This window comes from Ursus maritimus, unplaced genomic scaffold, assembly GCF_017311325.1.
Source record: "Ursus maritimus isolate PB19 unplaced genomic scaffold, ASM1731132v1 scaffold_46, whole genome shotgun sequence".
Classification (NCBI taxonomy): domain Eukaryota; kingdom Metazoa; phylum Chordata; class Mammalia; order Carnivora; family Ursidae; genus Ursus; species Ursus maritimus.
In genome coordinates, this window is record NW_024426619.1 from 4,536 (window position 1) to 23,763 (window position 19,228).

The 19,228-nt window shown below is 38.1% G+C and overlaps 1 protein-coding gene across 1 annotated transcript; it reads right to left on the reverse strand.

Annotated features, from left to right (window-relative positions):
• Positions 1-440: 440 nt before the first annotated feature.
• On the reverse strand, positions 441-1,495 carry LOC103680917 (olfactory receptor 11G2-like). The gene has a single exon (XM_008710430.2). It carries the CDS (start codon positions 1,493-1,495, stop codon positions 527-529), a length of 969 nt encoding a protein of 322 aa, XP_008708652.1. The 3' UTR covers positions 441-526.
• Between the last annotated feature and the right edge of the window lie 17,733 nt (positions 1,496-19,228).

Consider the following 19,228-nt stretch of genomic DNA (forward strand, 5'->3'; position numbering starts at 1 on the left):
TTCGAGGTAGTTAATACACTTTAAGTTCCTAATCCTTGTCTTGTACACTCTGAAAAGTCACTAATACCCAGCTAAGGCTCTTAGTCTATGTCTTTAAAGACACATGCTGCATTCTGACAAGGTAGACTTCCTTCAAATTTGAATCTTCTTTATTGGTCAATATGTCTCATATAGAATTATTGGTATAGCATTAATACCCAAAGCAATCTATGATGTCTGTTACATGTGTAACAGTTGCTTCAACTCAGTAATGCGCAATAGACTCTGTCTTCTTTTTAGAAATTGAATTACATATAGAAGGACTAATGGGCTTAGATACTAAAATTTCACTTACTTGATATTTAACTCAAAACAAAATTGAATCCACTTGCTAAAACATATTCCTGAATAAGACTACTACATCTTGTGGTGAGTGGTGTTTAAGATGATAGTAGTAGTTTCTTAATAAAACTTAATTTATGGACAAATATATCACTCATGTTTTATTAAAGTAATTTGCACTTGAGAGATGGAATTCAACTCTCATTTACATTTTATGAACACCGTGTTCAGTCCCAAAGATTTTCCTCAGAGCAGTCTTCATCTCCTTGTTCCTGAGGCTATATATTAGAGGATGGCAGAGGGGTGTTATCACAGAATAAAATAAGGTAATGAATTTTTGAATTTTCGCTGGGTGTCCTGATCCAGGACTAACATACATCACCATAATGGAGCCATAAAGCAGGACGACAACAGCCAAATGAGAAGCACAAGTGGAGAGAGCCTTGTGTTGGCCAGCCCGTGAGGGCATCTGCAGCACAGTCAGAATCACCAGAGCATAGGAGCAAAGAATAAAGAGGAAGGTGCCAATCATGAAAATAACATTGAAAGTAGAGTAAAGGAGCTGAGTGATGGTGTCTTCAGAACAAGACAGCGTCATCAGTGGGACAGGATCACACAAAAAATGGTTGATGGTATTTGGGCCGCAGAAGGGCAACTGTGAAATGAGAACAACTGGAGTTAGGAATAGGATGAGCCCACCCGACCATCCGAAGATGACAAGGCCGGTGTACAGCTGTTTAGTCATGATGCGTGGGTAATGTAGAGGACGACAGATGGCAAGGTACCTGTCAAAGGCCATGATGCAAAGGAAGAAGCCCTCATCACACCCAAAAGAGAAGAAGAAGTAGAACTGTGTGAAACAGCTCACAAAGGAGATCGACTTGCTTGTGGACAGGAAATTGGCCAACATATTAGGGACGGTCGTGGTGACATAACATATTTCTAGGAGAGAGAAATTGCCCAAGAATATGTACATGGGGGTGTGAAGACACCGGTCCCACAGCACAGCATAGACAATGGCCGTATTCCCCATCAGAGTCAGGATGTAGACTACTGAGAAGAGCCCAAAGTAGAGGAGCCGCATTTCTGGGCTTGAGGGAAAGCCCATGAGGATGAAGTGGCTAATGGAGTTGGTGGTTTCTGTGCTGGACACATTCTTTGGTTTGGAAGACATGGAGATGACTTGGTTATTGTACTTTAATGGAGTATGCTGGTTCTTCCTGAAAACAGCAAGTTTCCTTATCTTTTATTTCATAAAGTAGTAAACAGATTTTTGCTTAAGCAACAAAACTGACTTTCATGACTCAGCCCCTGAACAAAAATTATTTTAAACAGTCACAATAAAGGAAAGAAGGAAAACATGAATTGGAGACAAATTTTTCCTTTCTAAGAATGCTAGGCTAGATACTAGGAATGCCAGCTTTTGTGATTCTGGATAATTATCTCTATTAGTCTACTCTTTCACCTGTTTACCTACACTATCAATAGTACATTTCTGTGCATGTGGAGTTCTTTCAACAGTCTGAGTACTTGATTCTTTATGATTTATAACTGATTAAATAATAAAAAATATTAAACCAGGACACTTTAAGAATCTGTCTAAATGTAGTATCGTGTCAGGACATAAACTAATATTCATTTTCACTTTCAGTTCCTCCAGGTTACTCATGGTTTTAAAATGACAAAAAATACTTCTGTCATTCCAGGACTTTTCTCTCTCTCTCTCTCTCTCTTTTTTTGTTTTTTTTTTTTGCTGTTTTATGTATTCATACCAATGTTTAGTGTAAAAAATGTTTCCTTTCCCTTTTAGGCAACTGAATGCACTATACACTGTGAGAAAGAGTCCTATACCTTGGCCTCTAATTTGCTCTGGCTACATATTTTGATGCACTTCCATGTGCATATGTGAACTAGATATGACCATTATGGCAGCTGACCTGAGGGAAAGCAGCTGGTCTGAGTGACTGTGACCAAGTTCATTGTGTGCTCATTCATAGTCAAGTTGGCTGCAAGAAAAATGGAAAAATAGTTTTATGTTTCTGTGAGGATTTTCATAGTTGTTTTTCCCCGCCCCCCACCCCCGACTTTTCTCACATGTTCCTTTTTCTCTCTCTTAGGCAGACCTTTGGTATCTTTTTACATCTCACTAAGTCCCATCTAGGCCTTTCCTGTCTGGGCATATCTGAAACAAGCAGCTTCTCACTTCTCTTTTTCTTGGGCTACCTCCATCTGAAGTAGTTGTTATTAAATCAAAACTCAATTCTCCTGTTTCTTTGGTACCTTACTCTGACCTTTTACATTAAGCAAAGTAATTCATTCAAAAATATTTATTAAAATTCTCTACTGTGTTAAGTGGTCTTTTAAGTGCTAGAGAAACAGATGTGGATATGACAGATATTGCATTAATAGAGCACTTATTTTTTCCCCACTCCTGGAAATATTTTTGAATTTTATAAGGAATATTTAATAAATCGAAGAAGCCTTTTCAAGGTGGAAATCCAAGACTCTCAGTGAAGGAAATCCTGGACCTATTTGTGTAAAGGTCAGACCATATAGATGGCTGACTCTTTTATTTGACCATTATAATGGCATCTAGATTGGAAGGACTACTATTTATAGATTCTCATTGCCCTGAGATTGTATATACAGTTGTAGTAAGTCACATGAGCCAAATCCTTGACTCTATGAGTTTTCTAAAAACAGTTTATATTAATGTTTTTAAAGAAAGAATAAACTCATTCACACAGGGCTCTTGAGAAATCATGTCCTCTAATAACCTTTTTGAAAGTTTTTTAAAAAAATTATTGAACTATACTTGTTATATTAGTGTCAGGTGTACAACATAGTGATTTGACAATTTTATGCGTATTGCAATGCTCGCCACGATAAGCGTAGTTTTCATGTTACCGAACATGTTTTTACAACATTATTGACTATATCTCCTATGTTATACTTTTCTATATTCCAATGGATTGTCCTGTCCTTTAGACATTCCTGTGGTCCTATTTACTCAGGACCCTAGTGTGAGCCATATCAGTTAAATTATTTTATTTACAGAATGGTCATTGACAAAGGATTTGTTTCAAATCATTATTGATATGTACCCCTCTTGTTTTAAAATATTTCCTAGGGATAATAATTGTCCAATGCCAGAGTTTAGGGTACATCCTGTATGTACAACAAAAAAAACAATAAAAACACAATATGCTGAAATCTTGTGTTACTTCAAAAAGAACCCACATTAAACCAGTGCTCATTAATATAACGAAACTGAAAAGTAACATTTGGGCTTGGGAAAGAAGATATCTCTGGAAAGAGAGATTTGCTGTATTTACTCACCAAGCAACAAAAATCATCAAAATAAATCCTTCTCCAGTGATTTGTCAGTTAATATACATCTTCACTTGAAATCCTAAGCTTCTTTGTATAGATCTCTTATTTATCTTTTAGAGTGATATACAAACTGAGTGAGAAATATTCTCCAGAACTCAGAGAAACAAGGAAATTGATATTTTTAGGCTTTATTTATTTGTCAGCATTTCATTCTAATGAAATATTTTCATTTTTTCAAAGATAAGACACTTCCTGTAAAATTATTTTTGCAAAAAATTCGAGCACATGTGGGCCCACATGTTATACAGTTTCCACTTACTCTTTGGAGGAATGCTGAGAAGAGGTTTAGAATCCAGACATAAAATATTACTCCATAGAGCAACAGGTACATGAAGGACTCCCGAGAAATTGGATGATCCAGTATGTAATCTCTCAGGGATTTCAAAGGGCGAACCTTACAAGGTATTTCATCTCTAGCTTCAGAGTGCAAGTTTATGATTAAAATGAAAGCCCAGATGAAGGGGTTAGCTATGTCTATTTCTCTGCATCATGAACATTCAGGATTTGGGACTTATCCTCTTGATGATTTGATAGTATTTGTTCAAAAGAGCAGATAATTTTTGAATTTTTACTTACTTATAATCAAACACCAAGTCTTAGTATTCCACAAGAAATAATGAAGATATAGAAGTTGATTCTATCTTTTCTTCCTTCTCTGGTATCCATGTATTGCTGAAGGTTTGGGAGGGACTAATTAAGTCGTAATAAGGATGGTCATAATAGCTACAATAGGAAGCTCTATCGTTGGATTCCCTTTATCTACTTTGAAGAAGAAACCATTCTTTGATCATCAAATATCTGTACTTGAGGTAGTTTGTTAGAGATTTCTTGGGTCTATTTTATGTACAGCAGAAAGAATTGGCAGCTTAAACTCATAGAAACAAAGGTTAGAATGGTGATTGTCAGGGACTGGGAGTGAAGGAAATGAAGAGATGTTTGTCAAAGGGTACAAATTTCCAGCTATAAGATGAATAAGTTCTAATGTACGGTATAGTGATTATAGTTAACAACTATGTATTATATACTTGAAAGGCACTAAGAAAGTAGATTTTAAATGTTCTCACCACCACCACCAAAAAAAAAAAAAGAAGTAATTATATAAGGTGATGGAAGTGTTAACCTTATTGTGGTAATCATTTCACAATATACAAATGTATTAAATCATCATGTTATAATGTTATATATAGATTTACACAATGTTATATGTCAATTATATCTCAGTAAGACTGGGAAGAATTGGCATCTCAAGAAATTTAATTGGCATGCTGTTATTCCACAAATATTTATTGAATACTTACCATGTACCAGTCAATATTTAATGTCCCAGGGATATTGTATGAAACAACCTTACAACTCCTGTCTTCGCAGTACATATATTCTTTTGGAGGGAGAAAAAAAATAAATAACATAAATAAGATAATTGTATTATTAGAAAATATGAATAAAAAATAGCGTAGGGAATGAGAAGAGAATGTTAGAATGGCAGGATTTCATGACTTTAACTAGGGTGGTAAGGCAATTCTCATAGAGAAGATAACATTTAAACAATGTCTTGAAGTGAGAGAACAAACTGTATGGTTATCTGGGGGTATTGCATTTCAGGCAAAAAGAATAGTCAGTCATAGGAACCAAAGGCAGAAGAAAGGGTAATATGTTGGAGAAAGAGCAAAGAGGCCAGCGTGGCAGTGGGAAAAGTAATAGGACAAGGCGGTAGAGAGATAACAGGGTGAAGACGGAAGCTCTAGGGACTTACAGGCTATTGTAGACATTAATTTTCACTGTTTAGAAAGGATCAGTGAGGGAATTTAAGCAGAGAATAAAGTTATCTGGCTTGAGGTTTTTTTTTTTTTAATTTTAAAACATGGTCCCTAAAAATATGCATATTGTAATTATACAGCTCACTGAATTACTAAAAGAACATACTTCCACTTCACCACCACCTGAGTAAATATCATTACCTTGACTCTCAGAAGCGTCATTGTCACCTTCCCTGGTAGTACTTCTTTCTCCAGAGTTACCTCTGTCTCTACTTTAAGTAACATCAATTTGCCTGTAATGGGGATTTGGGACGTTCTCTCTTGATGATTTGACAGTATTTGTTCAAAAGAGGAGATAGTTTTCAAAATTTCACTAATAATCAATCACCAAGTTTTCAATTTCCCTGATTTTGAAATGTACATAAATAAATCATACAGCATCTGTTTTGTGTCTGGAAACTCTTATTCATAATTAAATTTCTGAGGTTTATTGGTGATCTTTCATATAAATGTAGTACATTTATTTTTATTACTACATATTATTCCTTTGTATGAATGTACCACATCTCCACCTTACTGTTTTTGGGACATTTGGGTTGTTTCTAGTTTGGGGGAACTACGAGTAATGCTGCAATGAATAATACCCTACATATCTCTTGGTGAATGCTTACAAGAATTTATGTTGTGTATGTATGAGATTGCTGGATTCCAGGGAATGCATAAATTCAACTATAACAGATAATGTCAAAGAGTATTCCAAAATGGTTATTCAAATGTATTGTCTCATGAGTAGTCTACGATAATCCTCATTATACTGTGTTTTTGGTTTTTTTTATGTTTTTTTTATTATATTATGTTAGTCACCATACAGTACATCCCTCGTTTTTGATGTAAAGTTCAGTGATTCGTTAGTTGCATATAACACCCAGTGCACCATGCAATACGTGCCCTCCTTACTACCCATCACCAGTCTATCCCATTCCCCCACCCCCTCCCCTCTGAAGCCCTCAGTTTGTTTCTCACAGTCCATAGTCTCTCATGCTTCATGGTTTTTGTTTTGTTTTGTATTTGTCCTTGGTTATGTCAGTTTTTTGAAGAAAAAAAACATTCAGGAAAACACATCCTGTGTTATATTCTTTTTTAAATAATGACTTTTCAAGAGTCTTGCCCATTTTTAAATTATTGGGAATTTTAAAGGTTTTAAAAATATATTCTGGGGGAACCTGAGTGGCTCAGTCAGTTAGGTGTTGGACTTTGATTTTGGCTCAGGTCATGATCTCAGGGTTGCAAGATGTAGCCCTGCATCGGGGCTTTATGCTTAGTGGAGAGTCTGCAAGAGAGTTTGTCTCTCCCTCTTCCTCTGCCCTGCCCCCCCCCAGTGTATGCTCTGTCTCTCTCTCTTAAAATAAATATATATATATATATATATTATAATGTGTATTTTATATATATATTGAAAACAAGCCTTCAATCAGTTATATATATTCCAAATACTTTCTCCTGTTTAATAAGCTTATTTTTTCAGTCTCATAATTGCTTTTTAATGATAAGTTTTTTCTTCTAAATTTGAATTTCAGCATAGTTAACATATAGTGTTACATTCGTTTCAGGTGTACAATATAGTGATTCAGCAATTCCATGTATTACTCAGCGCTCATCAAGAGATGTACACTCCTTAATCTCCATCACCTATTTCACTCATCCCCCATTTATCTCCCCTCTGATAACCATCTGTTTTTCTCTACAGTTAAGAGTTTGTGTTTTGGTTTGTATCTCTTTTCTTCCCCTCACCCTTTGCTTGTTTTGTTTCTTATATTCCACATATGAGTGAAATTATATGGTATTTGTCTTTCTTTGGCTTATTAATGAACAGAAGTTCTTAATTTTAATGTGTCTAATTTATCAATCAAGTTTCTTTATGGCTAATTCTTTTTATTTCAAAGTTATGAAAATATTCTATTTTTTAGAAGTGTTGATGCCTGAAGATCAGAGTTAAGATGGCGGAGGAGTAGAGGACCCCTTTTTCAGCCGGTCCCCTGAGTCGAGCGGGATAGGTACCAGACCAGTCTGAACATCCACGGAAACAGCCTGAGACGCAGGAAGATACAGCTGGATCTCTACAAATGAACATCTCCAGCGCTGGGTATTGAGGTATGAAGCGGGGAGCCGTGAAACCGAGCACAGATATCGGAAGATAAACGGAAGGGTCAGTGCAGTGGAGGGAGCCGCCGCATTCGGGCGCTGGGAAGCGGTAGCCACCTGCATGGGGGAGCGGGTGGACTCGCAGACCGGCACCCTCGAGAAAACAGACTGGGACCTTGAACAGAGAGCGCGTGCCACCGGACTTCTCATGGAACTCCAGAATCCCGGTGTGCACACTGGAAGCAGACTGAGACCAGGAGCTCCGGAGCGCCTGGGGGCGGCTGGCGGCTGAAGGCAGGTGGTGTTAGAAACACAAAGGACAGAGACCCGCAGGCCCTGGAAGTGGGGGCTGGGACGTGGGGTGTGGGGCGCACATCCCGGGACTCTGCAGGGTTGAGCAGCACCAACAGAAACAGAGTTAAAGTGGCCAGAACATCAGTGGAGAACGGTCCGCAATCCCTCTGTTCTGAGACAGAGGCTGAGATTTGGCCGCTGCTGCTCTGACTCTCAGAAGAGGCACAGTAAGCCGCCAGGGAAAGCCTCCAGAGAACAAAAGCCTGGAAATACCGGCTCACAGCATGCCCACCTCCACCCCCCCTTGCAGGGGACACAGAGACTCTACCCAAACAGGGTTGCCTGAGTATCCCGGCGGCAGGCCCCTCCCCCAGAAGGCAGGCTGAAAAATCAAGAAGCCCACACCCTGGGGCGCCTGGGTGGCATAGTCTTTGAGCCTCTGTCTTCGGCTCAGGGCGTGATCCCGGTGTTCCGGAGAGAAGTCCCTCATCAGGCTCCTCCGCTGGGAGCCTGCTTCTTCCTCTCCCACACACCTGCTTGTGTTCCATCTCTCGCTGGTTATCTCTCTGCCACATAAATAAATAAAATCTTTAAAGAAGAAGCCTACATCCCTAAGATCCCTATAAAACAAGGGTGCATGGCCTGGGTCCTGGTCAATAATGTGGGCTCTGGACAACCCCACAACCTCTCCTCATCAGAATGACGAGAAGGAGAAGTCCCCCCCAGCAAAGAAAAGATAATGAGTCTGTGGCCTCTGCCACAGAACTAATGGATATGGATGTAACCAAATTATCAGAAATGGAATTCAGAGTAACAATGGTCAAGATGATGTGTAGACTTGAAAAAAGTATTAAAGAAAATGTTAATGAGAATATGGAATCTCTAAGGGTGAAAATGAGAGCAAATCTGGCAGAAATTAAAAATTCTATGAGCCAAATGCAGTCAAAACTAGAGCCTCTGACAGCGAGGGTAAATGAGGCAGAGGAACATATTAGCGAATTGGAGGATGGGTTAGTAGAAGAAAAAACGAAAATAGAAGCTGGACTTAACAAAATCCAATCTCAAGAATGTAGGTTACGGGAGATTACTGACTCAATGAAACGATCCAATGTCAGAATCATCGGCATCCCCGAGGGGGTGGAGAAAAACAGAGGTCTAGAAGAGATATTTGAACAAATTGTAGATGAAAACTTTCCTAATCTAGCAAAGGAAACACGCTTTCATGTCCAAGAGGCAGAGAGGACCCCTCCCAAGCTCAACCATGACAAACCTATGCCACGTCACGTCATACTGCATATTCGCAAATGTTAGATCCAAGGATACAGTATTGAAAGCGGCGAGGGCAAAGAAATTTCTCACGTACCAAGGCAAAGGTATCAGAATTACATCAGACCTGTCTACACAGATCTGGAATGAGAGAAAGGGTTGGGAGGGGCATTTTTAAAGCTCTCTCAGAGAAAAACATGCAGCCAAGGATCCTTTATCCAGCAAGGCTGTCATTCAGAATTGATGGAGAAATAAAAACCTTTCAGAATCTCCAGTCATTAACCAATTTCATAACCACAAAACCAGCCCTACAGGAGATATTAAGGGGGGTTCTACAAAGCTAAAAAGGCCCCAAGAGTGATACAGAACAGAACGTCACAACCGATACAAACAAGGACTTTACAGGCAACATGGCATCATTAAAATCATATCTCTCAATAATCACTCTCAATGCAAATGGCTTGAATGCTCCCATAAACGCCACAGGGTTGCAGATCAGATAAAAAGAAATGACCCATCCATTTGAGGCCTACAAGAGACTTATTTTGAACCCAAAGATACAATCAGACTGAGAGTAAAGGGATGGAGTACCGCCTTTCATGCAAATGGACCTCAAAAGAAAGCTGGGGTAGCAATTCTCATATCAGACAGATTGGATTTTAAACTAAAGACTATAGTTAGAGACAGGGAAGGACACTATATTATTCTTAAAGGATGTATCCAACAAGTGGAGATGAGAATTATAAATATCTATGCCCCCAACAGGGGAGCAGCAAGATACACAAGCCAACTCTTAACCAGAATAAAGAGACATATAGATAAAAATACACTAATAGTAGGAGACCTCAACACTCCACTATCAGCAATAGACAGATCACCTAAGCAAGAAATCAGCAAAGAAACAAGAGCTTTGAATGCCATACTCGACGAGTTGGACCTCATAGATATATATAGAACACTACACCCCAGAACCAAAGAATACTCATTCTATTCTAATGCCCATGGAACATTCTCAAGAATAGACCATGTTCTGGGTCACAAAACAGGTCTCAACCGATACCAAAAGATTGAAATTATCCCCTGCATATTCTCAGACCACAACGCTCTGAAATTGGAACTCAACCACAAGGAAAAATTTGGAAGAAACTCAAACACTTGGAGACTAAGAACCATCCTGCTCAGGAATGACTCGATAAACCAGGAAATCAAAAATCAATTTAAACAATTTATGGAGACCAACGAGAATGAAAACACAACGGTCCAAAACCTATGGGATACTGCAAAGGCAGTCCTAAGGGGGAAATACATAGCCATCCAAGCCTCACTCAAAAGAATAGAAAAATCTAAAATGCAGTTTTTATATTCTCACCTCAAGAAGCTGGAACAGCAACAGAGGGACAGGCCTAATCCACGCACGAGGAAGCAGTTGACCAAAATTAGAGCTGAAATCAATCAAGCAGAAACCAGAAGTACAGTAGAGCAGATCAACAGGACTAGAAGCTGGTTCTTTGAGAGAATCAATAAAATTGACAGACCACTGGCAAGACTTATCCAAAAGAAAAGAGAAAGGACCCAGATTATTAAAATTATGAATGAAAAAGGAGAGGTCACGACGAACACCACTGAAATTGGAAGAATTATTAGAAATTTTTATCAACAGCTATATGCCAATAAACTAAGCAATCTGGAAGAGATGGAATCCTTCCTGGAAACCTATAAACTACCAAGATTGAAACCGGAAGAAATTGATTCCTTAAACAGGCCAATTAATTATGAAGAAATTGAGTCAGTGATAAACAACCTTCCAAATAACAAAACTCCAGGCCCGGACGGTTTTCCTGGGGAATTCTACCAAACATTCAAAGAAGAAATAATACCTATTCTCCTAAAGCTATTTCAAAAAATAGAAACAGAAGGAAAGCTACCAAACTCATTCTATGAGGCCAATATTACCTTGATCCCCAAACCAGGCAAAGACCCCATCAAAAAGGAGAATTACAGACCGATTTCCCTAATGAATATGGACGCCAAAATCCTCAACAAGATACTTGCTAATAGAATCCAACAGTACATTAAAAGGATTATCCATCACGATCAAGTGGGATTCATACCTGGGATGCAAGCGTGGTTCAATATTCGCAAATCAATCAGCGTGATACATCATATCAACAAGAAAAGACTCAGGAACCATATGATCCTCTCAATCGATGCCGAAAAAGCATTTGACAAAATACAGCATCCTTTCCTGATTAAAACCCTTCAGAGTGTAGGAATAGAAGGTACATTTCTCAATCTCATAAAAGCCATCTATGAAAAGCCTACTGCAAATATTATTCTCAATGGGGAAAAGCTGGAAGCCTTTCCCTTAAGATCAGGAACTCGACAAGGATGCCCACTCTCGCCACTATTATTCAACATAGTACTAGAAGTCCTTGCAACAGCAATCAGACGACAAAAAGGGATCAAAGGTATTCAAATTGGCAAAGAAGAAGTCAAAATGTCTCTCTTTGCAGATGACATGATACTCTATATGGAAAACCCAAAAGAAGCCACTCCCAAACTATTAGAAGTTATAGAGCAATTCAGTAACGTGGCGGGATACAAAATCAATGCTCAGAAATCAGTTGCATTTCTATACACGAATAACGAGACCGAAGAAAGAGAAATTAGGGAATCCATCCCATTTACAATAGCACCAAAAACCATACGTTACCTTGGAATTAACTTAACCAGAGACGTAAAGGACCTATATTCTAGAAACTATAAATCACTCTTGAAAGACATGGAGGAAGACACAAAAAGATGGAAAAATATTCCACGCTCATGGATCGGAAGAATTAACATAGTTAAAATGTCCATGCTACCCAGAGCAATCTACACTTTCAATGCTATCCCGATCAAAATACCAAGGACATTTTTCAAAGAACTGGAACAAATAGTCCTTAAATTTGTATGGAAACAGAAAAGGCCCCGAATCTCCAAGGAACTGTTGAAAAGGAAAAACAAAGCTGGGGGCATCACAATGCCGGATTTCGAGCTGTACTACAAAGCTGTGATCACAAAGACAGCATGGTACTGGCACAAAAACAGACACACAGACCAATGGAACAGAATAGAGAACCCAGAAATGGACCCTCGGCTCTTTGGGCAACTAATCTTTGATAAAGCAGGAAAAAACATCCAGTGGAAAAAAGACAGTCTCTTCAATAAATGGTGCTGGGAAAATTGGTCAGCTACATGCAAAAGAATGAATCTTGACCACTCTCTCACACCATACACAAAAGTAAACTCCAAATGGATGAAAGACCTCGATGTGAGACAGGAATCCATCAAAATTCTAGAGGAGAACATAGGCAGCAACCTCTACGAAATCGGCCAAAGCAACCTTTTTCATGACACATCTCCAAAAGCAAGAGAAACAAAAGATAAAATAAACTTATGGGACTTCATCAAGATCAAAACTTCTGCACAGCCAAGGAAACAGTCAAAAAAACTAAGAGGAAGCCCACTGAATGGGAGAATATATTTGCAAATGACACTACAGATAAAAGACTGGTATCCAAGATCTATAAAGAACTTCTCAAACTTAATACACGAGAAACAAATAAACAAATAAAAAAATGACCAAAAGTTATGAACAGACACTTTTCCAATGATGACATACAAATGGCTAAGAGTCAAATGGCTAAGAGACACATGAAAAAATGTTCAAAATCATTAGCCATCAGGGAAATTCAAATCAAAACCACACTGAGGGGCGCCTGGGTGGCACAGCGGTTAAAGCGTCTGCCTTCGGCTCAGGGCGTGATCCCGGCGTTACGGGATCGAGCCCCACGTCAGGCTCCTCCACTATGAGCCTGCTTCTTCCTCTCCCACTCCCCCTGCTTGTGTTCCCTCTCTCGCTGGCTGTCTCTATCTCTGTCAAATAAATAAATAAAATCTTAAAAAAAAAAAAAACCACACTGAGATACCACCTTACGCCAGTTAGAATGGCAAAAATAGACAAGGCAAGAAACAACAATTGTTGGAGAGGGTGTGGAGAAAGGGGATCCCTCCTACACTGTTGGTGGGAATGCAAGTTGGTACAGTCACTCTGGAAAACAGTGTGGAGGTCCCTTAAAAAGTTAAAAATAGAGCTACCCTATGACCCAGCCATTGCACTACTGAGTGTTTACCCCAAAGATACAGACGTAGTAAAGACAAGGGCCATATGCACCCCAATGTTCATAGCAGCATTGTCCACAATAGCTAAATCGTGGAAGGAGCCGAGATGCTCTTCAACAGATGACTGGATCTAGAAGTTGTGGTCCATATATACAATGGAATATTACTCAGCTATCAGAAAGAACGAATTCTCAACATTTGCTGCAACATGGACGGCACTGGAGGAGATAATGCTAAGTGAAATAAGTCAAGCAGAGAAAGAAAAATATCATATGATTTCTCTCATCTATGGAACATAAGAAATAGGATGATCGGTAGGGGAAGAAAGGGGGGGTAATCAGAAGGGGGAATGAAACATGAGAGACTATGGACTATGAGCAACAAACTGAGGGCCTTAGAGGGGAGAGGGGTAGGGAATGGGATAGACTGGTGATGGGTATTAAGGAGGGCACGTATTGCATGGTGCACTGGGTGTTATACGCAACTAATGAATCATCGAACTTTATATCGGAATCTGGGGATGTACTGTATGGTGACTACTATAATATAATAAAAATCATTTTAAAAAAAAGTGTTGATGCCTTACTTTCAAATTTAAAAGCTGCAATTATCCTGGTCATAATTTCTGTGTATGGTGTGACATAGAGGTAAAATTTCATTTTTCCACATGAAAATCCATTTGACTTAGACTTTTTTTAATCAAACCTATATTCTACACCTGCTGTATAGTCCTATTTTTATCATAAATTAAGTGTCCATGTATGCATGGGTTGGTTTCTGGATTCTCAATGAATTTTGTCTGTCTCCTTGTACCTATTGTACCAGTAGCACATTCTCTTAATTATTGTAGCTTTATAATAAGTTTTGATATCAAGTGAGATAAGTCCTCCCAATTTATTTCTCTTCAAACTCTTCTTGATAGTCTTTGCCCAATGCCTTTCCACATAACTTTAGAATCCTCTTGTCAATTTGCACAGAAATTATTGCTGGAATTCTGATTGGGATTGCTTCTAATGGGGACATTGATTGTCATCTACAGAATAATTATTCTTATAATCCATGGACTTGGCATATCTTCCTATTAATTTATATCTTCTTGAATTTCTTTCAACAAGTTTTATAGTTTTCTGTATAGAAGGCTTGTCAAATACATTTGTTTTCCTTTTTTCCCACTGAGCTCCTCTCTTCATTGTTTGCCATTGTTATAATACAGAGAGATGGGTTGGGGGGCAAATCATAACATGGAAATTTGTAGCCAATTGCAAGGATATTTGTGAAGTTTGCGGCTTGTTGACCTCATTCCAACTTGGCAGTTTGAAGTCAATTTCTTACCTCCTCCCCTTCTTTTCTAGTTGGGGATCCCTTTACCAAATGAAGCAGTAAAGTCAGAGCACTTTGCAGGTCCAAGTTGCTTCCAAGGCTGTCTTGATATCCTAAATCCCCAGAGTTTCTGGGTCCTTTGGTCCCCCTCTTCTGGTTCCTCTTTATTTGCCTGGAGTCTTCTCACTCTGTTTTTCCTCCCGATTTGTTGAGAAATAATTGACATAGGTCACTTTATAAGTTTAAGGTGTGCAGCATGATGGTTTGATTTACATCTGTTGTGAAATAATTACCACTATAAGTTTAGCTAACCTCCATCCTCTCACATAGATGCAATTTAAAGAAAATAGAAAATTTCTCCTTAGATGACAACTCTTAGAATCTATTCTCTTAGCAACTTTAAATCTCTAAGGGCTGTGAGTAGTTTGCACTTCATTATTTCTCCAAACCAGGGCTCACTATTTAGCACATAGGAGACACTCAGTAAATGTTTGGGAGATGACTATATTAAAAATGAGTGCAGGAATATTTCAATGGAGAAGAAGAAAATGGTGGGAAAGAGAAAATACATCATTCAGATATCATATGGTATCTGAATAATAGACACTGACAATTAGGTTTTAGCACCTTTGAATGTGTTTGGGATGGGAAAATAGTGTACATTTTGTCAGTAGTAAGTTTATGGCTTCAGGAGTTTCTATAAGAATAATGTGAACATTATCTCCTCCAGTGCCGTCCATGTTGCAGCAAATGTTGAGAAATTGTTCTTTTTGATAGCTGAGTAATATTCCATTGTATGTATGGACCACAGCTTCTTAATCCAGTCATCTGTTGAAGGGCATCTCGGCTCCTTCCATGATTTAGCTATTGTGGACAATGCTGCTATGAACATTGGGGTGCATATGGCCCTTCTCTTCACTACATCTGTATCTTTGGGGTAAATACCCGGTAGTGCAATTGCTGGATCATATGGTAACTCAATTTTTAACTTTTTAAGGGACCTCCACACTGTTTTCCAGAGTGGCTGTACCAACTTGCATTAGAGATAATTCTAAGTGAAATAAGTCAAGCAGAGAAAGACAGTTATCATATGATTTCTCTCATCTATGAACATAAGAACTAGGAAGACCGGTAGAAGAAAGGGATAAAGAAAGGGGGGGGTAATCAGAAGGGGGAATGAAGCATGAGAGACTATTGATTCTGAGAAACAAACTGAGGGCTTCAGAGGGGAGGGGAGTGGGGGAATGGGATTAGGCTGGTGATGGGTAGCAAGGAGGGCACGTATTGCATGGTGCACTGAGTGTTATACGCAACTACTGAATCATCGAACTTTACATCAAAAACCAGGGATATACTGTATGGTGACTAACATAATATAATAAAAAAATATTACAATAAAAAAGAAGATAACCAAAATTATTCACCCATTCATAAAAAAGAGAGAAAAAAAAAGAGTAATGTGAACAGAATTTGGTTTCCAGGGTGGGATGTGGTTTCAATATTGATAATACCATTCTTTGGGGCCTAAGATCTTAAAGACAATCTAAGGCACATTTTGTTGGGGGATGAAATTCAAGAGGAAATTCAGAAAAAAATTCCTGGATATATTGATAGGGAAGCCTGGAAGGATATGGGGAAAACTAAAGACACGACTATTTTTTAATTATTATTTTTTTTATTTTTTTTAAGATTTTATTTAGTTATTTGAAATAGAGTGAGAGCCAGTGAGTGAGAGAGAGTATGAGCAGGGGCTGGGGGGAGGTGGGGCAGGGAGGGCTGAGGGAGAGGGAGAAGCAGGCTCTCCACTGAGCAGGGAGCCCAATATAGGGCTCAATCCCAGGACCCTGAGATCATGACTGAGCATAAGGCAGCTGTTTAACTGACTGAGCCACCCAGGTGCCCCAAAAGACACAACTATTGAAGAAATTAAGCTTGTCAAAATACATAGATCAGGTCATTTTCCCACACACAGAGCTGATAATTAGAACCCTGGGAGGGAAATCATTTTAGGGGGACAACTTTGAAGGCCTGAGACTCACCTGCCTAAATCTCTCCTAAAATATCTCTTTTAGTGTGCTCTCATCCTAGAAATAATACCTTTAATAGGTTTTGCACTTATATAAAGGTATTTTTCTTATCATTTTAAGTTGTATAGCACTGTAGGACATTTGCTCTTTGACTTGTTACTAGACATATACACTGTGCTAGGAAATTATATACAATTAAAATGACTATTTTAGAAAATCTAAGACAAATTGGCAAATATGAAATAATATAGAAAAAATTAAAAATACTATTAATGACACTACTAGTCCTTTAATGGGTCATATAAAAATAATACTTTGTCGTATTTCCCCACTTTTCCCATTCTTATTTGTAATCATTTTATAGCAATTTTTTGCATGTCTTCATAAAATTAAAAAAAATTATTTTATTGAAGTATAGTTGATACACAATGTTACATTAGTTTCAGGTGTACAACATAGTGATTCAACTTCTCTGCTCACCACAGTGTAGCTACCATCAGTTACCATACAGTGTTATTGCATTTCTATTGGCTATATTCCCTATGCTGTAAGTTGTATCCCTGTGACTTATTCACTCCATAATTAGAAATCTGTATCTCTCACTTGCCTTTACCCATTTTGCATGTCCCCTTACTGCTTTTTTGTTTGTCAAGTGGAATTATTGGATCTTTGGTATTTCTATTTTTAATTTTTTGAGGAACTTTCATAGTTTTCCATAGCAGCTATACCAATTACATTCCCACCAACAGTGTACAAGGGTTCTTTTTCCCCTTCATCTTTGCCAACACTTGTTATTTCTTTTCTGTTTGATGCTAGCCATTCTGCCAGATGTAGGGTGATATAACTCCTTGTAGTTTTGATCTGCGTTTCCCTGATGATGAGTGATGTTGAGCATCTTTTCATGTGTCTTTTGGCCATCTGGATGTCTTCTTTGAAAAATATCTATTCAGGTCCTCTGCTCATTTTTAAATCAGATTGGATGTGTGTGTGTGTGTGTGTGTGTGTGTGTGTGTGTGTGTGTGTGTGTGCTGAGTTCTATAAGTTCTTTATATATTTTGGATACTAACCCCTTATTGGATATACCATTCACAAATATTTTCTCCCATTCACTAGGATGCCTTTTAGCTTTGCTGATGGTTTCCTTTGCTGTGCATAAGTTTTTTTTTTATTTTGGTATAGACCCAATAGTTTATTTTTGCTTTCATTTCCCTTGCCTGTGGAGCCCTATCTAGAAAAAATGTTGCTAGGGATGATGTCAAACAAATTACTATCTATGTTTTCTTCTAGGAGTTTTATGATTTCAGGTCTCACATTTAAGTCTTTAATCCATCTTGAGTTTATTTTTTGTGTATAAGAAAGTGGTCCAGTTTTGTTCTTTTGCATGTAGCTGTCCAGTTTTCCCAGCACCATTTGTTGAAGAGCAACCATGCTATTTTATTTCTTTTTTTTATACTATCTTATTTCTATCCTCAGACTTATACACACTATCCTCTCGACATGGTTAGTTTTCATTCTACACAGATAGAAAAATTCTTTAAAAATCATAAAGAACTTAAACAATCAATTATTATTATTTCATTAAGTTTTTTCCAGGTAATCATATTTCCAGGTCTCATCTCTGTTTCAGTACATTTATTCTTTTGTATTGAATGGTACTAAGATAAGGAATATAGTAAGTTATACGAACCTAAAACAACCCAAAGAGCAAGCAGTTAGAAAAAAAATCCTACTTTCACAAAATCCTATTTAAGAATTAGATTTGCTGAGAAGAAATTTTTTGACGAGCCCAGTTTGAGGAACAATCCAAAACTGCAAAGGGCCTACATATAGAAAACAAGTATTCTGAATGAGAAAGGAAAAGATGTTCTGGTTTTTCTGGTGGGTGGTGGGAAGAGCATGAGGAAAGAAGAGAAAGAGGCAGAACAGGTATAATATGAAAGATAGACTGCATGTTCTAGCACAGTGGCCGTTCCTATGACTTTACCTAACCCCAACCTGTAGTCAGGTTAATAAACCCACACAAAACTGGAATTACTTTGTTTTTGAATAAAATGTTGAAGGGGTGAGTCTCACATTCAGACTGATAAGATCAAAACAAGATAGGGGGTAGATTCAGGGGTGGGAGAAAGGAAGCACACATGAACATGTTTATACGGTATATATGTAGNNNNGAAATAGTGGTGGGTATTTAAGGCATGTGATCCCTGAGAAACTGGGTATCAGAGACAAAGTTACCTATATCTGTAAAAGATAGAAGCTGACCAGGTGACATCTGGGTTATATTTGATTTTCTCCAAAGAGTCCTGATAATGTTTCACATTTTCCTGTTTGCATGCAAGACACACAAGAATATTAATACAATAAAGCCTAGTATAAAAGATTGACGCAAGTTCTTGTAAGATCTTATTTGCTATTTGCTTCATTGAGATGCATTTCTAAAAATATTCCAGGGAATATGGGAGACATATTTGCCTCTCAAATTTACTTAAGACCATTAACTTCCTATAATTTTATATCACTATGTGTCCTACACATATATGGATT